An 8,467-nucleotide genomic window follows, 5' to 3' on the forward strand; every position below is an offset into this window, starting at 1 on the left:
AAGTACCAAAAAAATGTGAGTTTTATTCTTCTTCAAAATTACAATATTTTACTGACAAAGTTTAACATTTGAAACAAGTACTTACTTGCCACTTGGCGTTGAAAAGAAAAGACCGGCAACGGGAGAACAAACACTTCGACTTATTGCTTCCGATGATTAGTTATAACTGCCTGGTACGTCGTAGTTCAAAGCCATCCCTTCCCTTTTTTTTGCAATGTGAAGGCGTTTGTGAGTTGTGGAAGGGCGTATGGGACGCTAGTGAGAGAGAGGGTAAAGCGAAAACGAAGTGGCGGCCAAATTCAAATTGCGAAGGTAGAAAAGGAAACAAAACTTTAAATTCGTTGAAAGGAAACATAGTCAAATTATTAACATACCGCCCGCCTCGTTTGAGAAACGAAATAAGAAGATAATGATGCGCCGCCCGCCTTGATACAATTATTGGAAATGTGCATAAGAGTGCACTCTTTTACATAGTAGTTGGTAGTAAGCATAGTTTTGCAATGGGACGAGTGTATATTCCAGATGCAGTGCGGATAGAGGCAGAACGAACAAGCCCATCACTGCCAGGAAAGACTTTGATAATTCTACCAAGAGGCCAACTTCCCCTTTTGAGCAATGAGGAATCGAGAATTAGCACTAAGTCGTTTGTTTGTAAATTTTGTTTCTTAACTGCCCATTTATTTCTTTGCTGTAGTGTATGAATATAGTCCCGAGACCATCTATTCCAAAAAGTGTCCCTTAATGCCTTAACTAGACGCCAACGAGTAATGTAGTCCAAATTCTCATTTATGGTTAATGCTTCAGGAAATGAATACAGAGCTCTGCCAAGTAAAGCGTGATTCGGGGTGAGAGCATCAATATCTTCAGGATCACCAGTGATTGGAAGCAAAGGGCGAGAATTCATACACGCTTCAATTTCCACAACCAATGTGGATAACTCTTCATATGTAAGAGGACGTGTCCCAATAGTCTTCTTCAGGTGTGACTTTGCTGTTTTGATGTTGGCCTCCCACAGTCCGCCGAAGTGTGGTGCTGAAGGTGGTATGAATTTCCATTTTATACCTCGGTTTGCTAATGTGTCTTCAACAACATTCCAATCGACATTGGCGTCACGCAACATCCAACGAAGTTCTGCATCGGCTCCGTGAAAAGTGGTGGCATTGTCACTCCATATTTCACAAGGTGTTCCACGACGGCCGATGAGACGCTGGAGCGCACCAAGAAATGATTGTGTAGTAAGATCCCCAACCACTTCGAGGTGCACAGCTTTCGAGCTTAGACATACGAACAAGGCTACATAACCTTTAGTAGTTCGAGCACCTCTGCCGGTAGTCCGTTTGATGGGGAAAGGACCTGTATAATCTACGCCCAATTTTTCAAACGGATAACTGGCGGTTACTCTTTCAGAAGGAAGATTTCCCATTAGCTGCTCGGATCGCTGAGCTCTTTGCCGGGCACATGTCACACATTTTCGTATGTGAGCTTTGACTCGTACTCGGCCGCGAATGATCCATGCTCGCTTAACAGTGAGCGAGTAAGTTAATTGGAATCCACCGTGCAAGGCTGTCTTATGAGCCCATTGGATTATTAATTCTGCTAGTGGGCTGTTGCCGTGCAAGATAACCGGATGACGATGGTCATAAGGCAAAGAAGAATTTGTGAGTCGGCCGCCAACTCTCAATATCCCCTTTTGATCGATAAAAGGGTTTAATGGCAAAAGAGGACTTTGTCGCGGCCGATTCCCTTTTCGTAAGCTTTCCAATTCCTTTTCAAAACTACAGTTCTGACTAAGATAAACGCATGCGAGAAACGCTTGATTTATTTCGTCAGAAGTTAATCGCAGTCGAAGGAGTTCAGTACGTTCTAATGTTGGTTTTAAAAGAAGTTGGAATCTTAGACATCTAGCTATAACTCTTAATAAACGAGTCAAACTAGAAAAGCGAGTTATAATAGCGTTGTCTTGATGCAAAAGGAGGATTTGAAGAGAGGTCGAGGGCGTGATGGTTTCTTTAGATAGTTTTATCTGCGATTTTGGAAAAGTTGGCCAAGTCGTGGAGTCTTTGGAAAGCCAATCAGGGCCTTGCCACCACAAATTCGAATCGATCAGAGATCGAGCATCCACGCCGCGACTAGCAATGTCAGCGGGATTATCTTTACCTGGAGTATACCGCCAAGACGCCTTAGGAAGGTTTCGTTGGATGTACGACACGCGATTAGCGACGTAAACTGGCCATCGTGAAGGATCATCTGCCTTTATCCAACTGAGCGCATTAAGGGAATCAGACCAGGCGTAGGCAGCTTTAATAGAAATTTCTAATTCTGTGAGCACATGATTTAGCAACTTAACCGTTAGTTGGGCTGCGCATAATTCCAACCTTGGAATTGTAATGGTTTTAACAGGGGCGACGCGAGTCTTTGCTGTTAAAAGTTGCGAATGATGCTTTCCTTCTGGTGTGGTCACGCGGATGTAGATAGCTGAAGCGAAAGCATGTTTGCTAGCATCGCCAAATCCGTGAATTTCGGCTTCATCACCAGGACGTAAGCGAATCCAGCGTGGAAGACGAATATTTTTAATTTCGAATAAACTAGATTGTATTGATGACCATTTTTTTAACAGTGGGTTTGAGAGAGGTGTATCCCAATCAATTTTAGCCTTCCAGAGTTCCTGCATTAGGATCTTTGTTACGATGATGACAGGGCTTAGCCAACCATCTGGGTCAAATAGTTTAGAGATTGCGGCTAAAACTCTTCGTTTCGTGGGAACATTCCTTTGATCAATTATTGGTTCTCTGAACCTAAATTCGTCGTGGATTGGATCCCATGCAATTCCCAGGGCGGTGATGGGATTTTCTGTTTTAAAATGCAACCAGGTTGGACGCAGACAGTCATCTTCGGGAAGATTGCTTAACAGGGACGGGCAATTGGTAACCCATTTCTTCAAATGCATTCCGGCTGATTTTAAGAGGCTAATTAATTCATCACGAAGTTGAATGGCTGAGAGCTCATCATTATCTCCGGTAAATATGTCATCGACATAAATATTATCGCGTATAACTTTTGCTGCTTTAGGATACTTCTGTCCCTCATCTGCAGCTAACTGGTGCAATGTCCTAATGGCTAAATAAGGGGCACAGGACGTGCCATATGTTAAAGTAAGGAGTTGGAAGTGATCAACATCCTCAAGACCTGGTTGCTGCCAAACAATGCGCTGAAGGTCAATGTCTCTTTCCTCCACCAGAATCTGACGATACATCATTTCGATGTCTGCAGAAAATACCACTCGATGAAGTCTCCATCGCATCAGTACTGTTGAGAGATTATTTTGCAGTTTCGGGCCTGTATAAAATATTTGATTCAATTTTATACCCGATGAGGTTCTATCTGATGCGTTAAAGACTACGCGAACTTTGTTTTGACCATCTGCATTTCGCCAAACTGCGTGATGAGGAATATAACAGATGGATTTTGTTTTGTCGGAATGGATTGAAGGAGAGAGAAGACGCATGTGACCTCGTGATATGTATTCAGACATGAAGCGAGAGTATACAAGCCTTTAATACATTATCGTTTTTCCATTTATTATGCAAAGCATTGAGCATTTGTCTGGCTCTCGGTAGTGATTCTCCGAGTGTTGATAGTGCGTTCGGCCGTATAGGAAGTCGAACGCTGTAACGACCTGAAATGTGACGTTGACAACCGTCAATAAATAATCGCTCACATTCTTGATCCTCAATGGATTTTATCGGAGGGCCGCTTATATCTTCTTGTTCCCAGAAGCGTTTTAGTAGTTCATTTAAATTGTCATCGTGGTGAGTGTTCAGGGTCAGTATTGTGTTTGATTGGGTAAATTTATTTGGAACCTCTGCTGAACCGGTGACAACCCACCCGAACACAGTCCGAAGTGCGACTGGTGCACTTTGATGACCTTTACGAATTCCATCGAGGAGTAAAGTTCCGTAAACATCCGCGCCTAAGATTATATCAATGGGACGAGGTTCGGTAAAGGCAGGATCAGCTAAGTTGAGGTTCTGAATGTGAGGCCATGTCTGTAGAGGAACCTTTCGCGTCGGAGCGATTATACCGAATTTTCGTAGAACTAGAGCATTTAATTTAATAGGTAGTGAACAATTTAAAGGGATAAGTTCAAGGACAACACGACCGTGTGCTGCTTCAACTGATTTGTTTCCTAAGGAACTGATCGAGACTTTTACTGGAGTCACAGGAAGATTTAAACGACGTACTAGGGAACGTGAAACAAAGCTGGCTTCAGAGCCAGGATCAAGTAGGGCTCGAGCATTTAATTGGTTTTGATTCGAAGCCTTGAGAGTGACTTTGGCAGTTGCGAGAAGTACGAGTCATGATGAAGAGGCTGACGAATTTGGGTTCAAAGTGTCTGAGGGTTGTGAGGCGAGGGGGGACGAGGCGGGACTGGTAGCCTTTTTTTGGGTGGTGAGAAAGGTGCTTTTTCAGAATTCGATCTTTTGCGGACCATAGCATCATGAAGAGTTGTATGATGCGATGCTTCGCATATCCGACAGCGAGATCTGGATGGACAATTGTTATAATTATGGTTTGAGTGTAAACAATTGAAGCATAGCTTCAACTTAGCAGCAGTTTGACGGCGGTTTAAAGAATTAGATTTTTTCCATTCAGGGCAATGACCAATATAATGCTGGTTTTGGCAAGCAGCACAATTTTGATCTGTGGATGTAGCTAGAAGTTTTAATTTGCTTGGGTAATTGGGATGATCGTTGCGACTTGAGCGCTTAGATGAAGTGATTTCCCTATGAGGAATTAATGCTTCAGTTGCTTTGAGAGCGCTAATGCGTTGTTGTAAAAACGCTTTAATATCAGGAAAGGTCGCTATCGTATCATTGTCTCCTAACTGATTTTCCCAGTCACGTCGAGTAATGGGATCCATACTACGAACAGTTAGAAAAATGAACCAGTCATCCCAATGCTCTACGGGACGACCGATGGTTCGTAAGGAATCTATTCGTCTTGTGAGGTTATCAAGAATTTGCTGAAGACCGGCAGCGCTTTCCTCTTTCATTTTTGAAAGAGAAGTTAGGCCTAGAAGATGGTTGCATATTAGGAGTCGCTTATTATTATAGCGACATAGAAGAAGATTCCACGCAATATTGTAGTTGGAATCTGTTATTGCGATTGCATCAAGAGCAGCCTTTGCTTCTCCTTGAACTAATCCTTTCAAGTAATAAAGTTTTTGGACAGGTTTTAACGAGGGGTCATTGTGTACAATTGATTGAAAGAGGTCCCTAAAGGTTTCCCAATCATCACCATTACCAGAGAAGGGTGGGAGGTTTATCTTTGGCAAGTGTGTTGGGAGAGTGGGACGAGATTGTGTTTGTAGTTGAATAGGATTACCTATCGATCTTTCAATGATGGCTTGGGCATCATAAATGAAGCTTAAAGCTTGTGTGAAATATGATTCAACATGCTGAAAGTGATTATCAGAAAAATATGTCTCACCTTCGATTGATTCCTTACATACCAGCTTCAAGTGATTTTCTTGAAATGTTGAGAAGTAAGATTTAAGGAGCTCTGTTTGGCTACGCAGAAACCCAATGGACAGATTCTCTTTCGGCGTTGAGATCATGGTGTCATGCAGGTTAATAATTGCATGTCGCAAGGTCTCTTGTCCTTTAAGTAGCGTTTCTGTCTTCATGTTGATAGAATGGAAAAAGGCACTGAACGATGAATTATAACTTTAAATGAGAATAAGGCTGAGCACGAAAAAGTTGTAACTTGTTAAGCTGTGAAACAAAGAAATGTCAAGGAATGCTCGAGACTGCAGCGCGGCAGCAATGGTAAGTATAAATTATCAAGACCTGATTGAGGCGGCTGCAGCACGGCAGCAGAAAATGAGTGTGAATTATCAAGCCTGCTCGAGGCGGCTGCAGCACGGCAGCAATTGTAAATATGATTTATCAAAGCCTGCTCGAGGCGGCTGCAGCACGGCAGCAGAAAGTAAGTAAGAATTATCAAGCCTGCTCGAGGCGGCTGCAGCACGGCAGCACAAGGTAAGCAATAACCATCAAGCCTGCTCGAGGCGGCTGCAGCAGGGCAGCAACTAAATAGTACATTTGAATTATCTGATTTATCTAATATGGAATTATTGTCTCTCCCTTATCCGGCTCGAAGGACCAAAAAATGTTAAAGTAAAAAATAAACTAAAATGAATTTTGTGTGTGGACAAGGAAAGACAAAAATTCATAAAAGTACCAAAAAAAATGTGAGTTTTATTCTTCTTCAAAATTACAATATTTTACTGACAAAGTTTAACATTTGAAACAAGTACTTACTTGCCACTTGGCGTTGAAAAGAAAAGACCGGCAACGGGAGAACAAACACTTCGACTTATTGCTTCCGATGATTAGTTATAACTGCCTGGTACGTCGTAGTTCAAAGCCATCCCTTTCCTTTTTTTTGCAATGTGAAGGCGTTTGTGAGTTGTGGAAGGGCGTATGGGACGCTAGTGAGAGAGAGGGTAAAGCGAAAACGAAGTGGCGGCCAAATTCAAATTGCGAAGGTAGAAAAGGAAACAAAACTTTAAATTCGTTGAAAGGAAACATAGTCAAATTATTAATAAAGTCAAAGATCTAAAAAAGGGCCATCATCACTGTGGGCGTGATTTTTTGAAAAAATTCAAGTGATTTGGCTCAAATAGGGTTCAAAATACTCAAGACATTTGCTGCTTTCGCCCATGTAAAAAAATTTTTCTTGAATATCTAGAGTCAAGTCTGGCGCAATCAAAATAACGTCTAACATCAATAATCTGCCAGGATTAGCTTGGCCCAATTCTAGTGCTATACAGCCACTAGTCAAACCCTGGTTAGAGACAGAGGTCTGTAAAGTCCCGACTGACCCTAAATTGGTGCTGGCCAGAAGGTCTAGATAACTCAAATTTTGATTTTTCAATATCTAAACATTGTCAAGCGATGCTAATCTGGAATGTCAGGTCAGAACAGGATTAGGTACTGTTTCCGTAATATCTAAACTGTTTCTAGCGATATTGATATGGAAGGTCTCTCCTGAACAAGCACTGATGTTCGCCAGAAGTAATAGATAATTACAATTTTTATTTTGAAATATCTAGACTGTATCTGGCTATGTTATGTAAATTCTAGTCAGATCCAGCTCTAGTGCTGGCCAGAAGTAATAGATGATTAAAATTTTAATTTTGTAATTTCTATACTGCGACTAGCGGTGCTTGTTAGGAAAGTCATGTCAGACCCAGAACTGGGGCTAGTTGGAAATAGTAGATAATTAAAATTTTTTAATTTTGTAATATCTAAACTGTGACGGACGATGCAGGTCTATTCTGTGGGGGCCTGTTCTCGTGAGGGAGGGACCGTCCGAAAGTTAGGGGAAATTGAATGGTGAGGATGCGACCTTTGGCGGGCAGAAATGACCACCACTAGAAGCGGAGGAGTTAGGTGCTCGGGTAAATTCAACCGAGAAACGGCCCCTCCATTTTCTTGAAGGGCGAGGAATCTGGAGTAAGGAGGCGCGAGTCTTCTAGCCCCCCCAATCCAAGATGTCTTCGCCGTGTCGATGGATGAATGGTAAACGGGTTACCAAATTCATCTCGCTCCTGCGGAGGGTTGGCGCAGGTGTGGGTTAGCTTTCAGTCTTGCACATGTTTAGCACTCGTAAAGTTCGGGTGGCGACTGTGCCGGGCTGGGTAATCTGTGGTCGCTCTGGCGTTCTGCGGGGTCGTGATGAAGGTATCGCAAACAGAGACTCTGAGACACCAGACGAAATCTCAGTAGTATTTAGTCTTATCCTGGCATAAGGTGCTCTGTGAGGATGGACCTTCTGTTCCCCTGTACTCGTGGGATCTATATGAATACTACAGAGAACAAAAACAAAAGTGTTTCGCTCGAGAATACCGAACACTCTTCGGAGAGTCGGGTTTCAGGGCCGGAGATTTTGCCGCAGGAAGAAAGGGCACCTTTAACGGTACCTTCAACCTCGGCAATTTCGCCTCACAACGAAATGGAACCTGAAAGGAAACCATTAAGTTCTGAGGCTCTGACGCAAAACAGTTCGGCACCGTCCCATGGTTCCACTGTTCCTGTGGTTGAAGACCTAATGGCGAGCTTATCCGTTAAGGGTAAAAAGCTCAGTGGCAGCGCAAAAAGAAGGCTGAAGAGGCTTAGGGAGCAGAACTGGCAAGGGTCTCAACCTGCTTCTTGCTCGACTTCTATGCCTGTTAAAAGCAAAGCTGGGTCTGTCGGTCAGGACACGAAAAAGCGTCCGCGCCGACAAGACTCAGACGCTTCTCCACAACAGGAGAAGAGAAGGAGGCAAGGACCCCTGTTAGGAACCGCCTTTTTCTCTGAAGTAGCAAGATCGTCTCTTTCGGGAGCGATTATTGCGAAGGTTTCCGAGGGTCAGTCCTGAACTTGACAGGCCACGGAATTCAATGTTTGCAGATTAACTT

The 8,467-nt window shown here is 43.1% G+C and overlaps 2 protein-coding genes across 2 annotated transcripts; both read right to left on the reverse strand.

The window, feature by feature from the left end:
- Positions 1 to 466: 466 nt before the first annotated feature.
- On the reverse strand, positions 467 to 3,505 carry LOC127286146 (uncharacterized). Its single transcript, XM_051312460.1, has one exon. The coding sequence runs from the start codon at positions 3,503 to 3,505 to the stop codon at positions 467 to 469; it is 3,039 nt and encodes a 1,012-aa protein (XP_051168417.1).
- A 19-nt stretch (positions 3,506 to 3,524) lies between these two features.
- LOC127286147 (uncharacterized) lies at positions 3,525 to 4,359 on the reverse strand. The gene is made up of 2 exons (XM_051312461.1): positions 4,353 to 4,359; positions 3,525 to 4,240 (listed from the first exon to the last, which is right to left on the reverse strand). The coding sequence occupies exons 1-2, from the start codon at positions 4,357 to 4,359 to the stop codon at positions 3,525 to 3,527; spliced, it is 723 nt and encodes a 240-aa protein (XP_051168418.1).
- Positions 4,360 to 8,467: the final 4,108 nt, after the last annotated feature.

This window comes from Leptopilina boulardi, unplaced genomic scaffold (genome assembly GCF_019393585.1).
Source record: "Leptopilina boulardi isolate dan_hultmark-lab unplaced genomic scaffold, ZJU_Lbou_2.1 LbouV2_350, whole genome shotgun sequence".
NCBI lineage: Eukaryota > Metazoa > Arthropoda > Insecta > Hymenoptera > Figitidae > Leptopilina > Leptopilina boulardi.

Bases quoted from the DNA above. Each gene is read 5' to 3' on its own strand.
- LOC127286146 (XM_051312460.1), bottom strand. From the start codon at position 3,505: ATGCGTCTTCTCTCTCCTTCAATCCATTCCGACAAAACAAAATCCATC.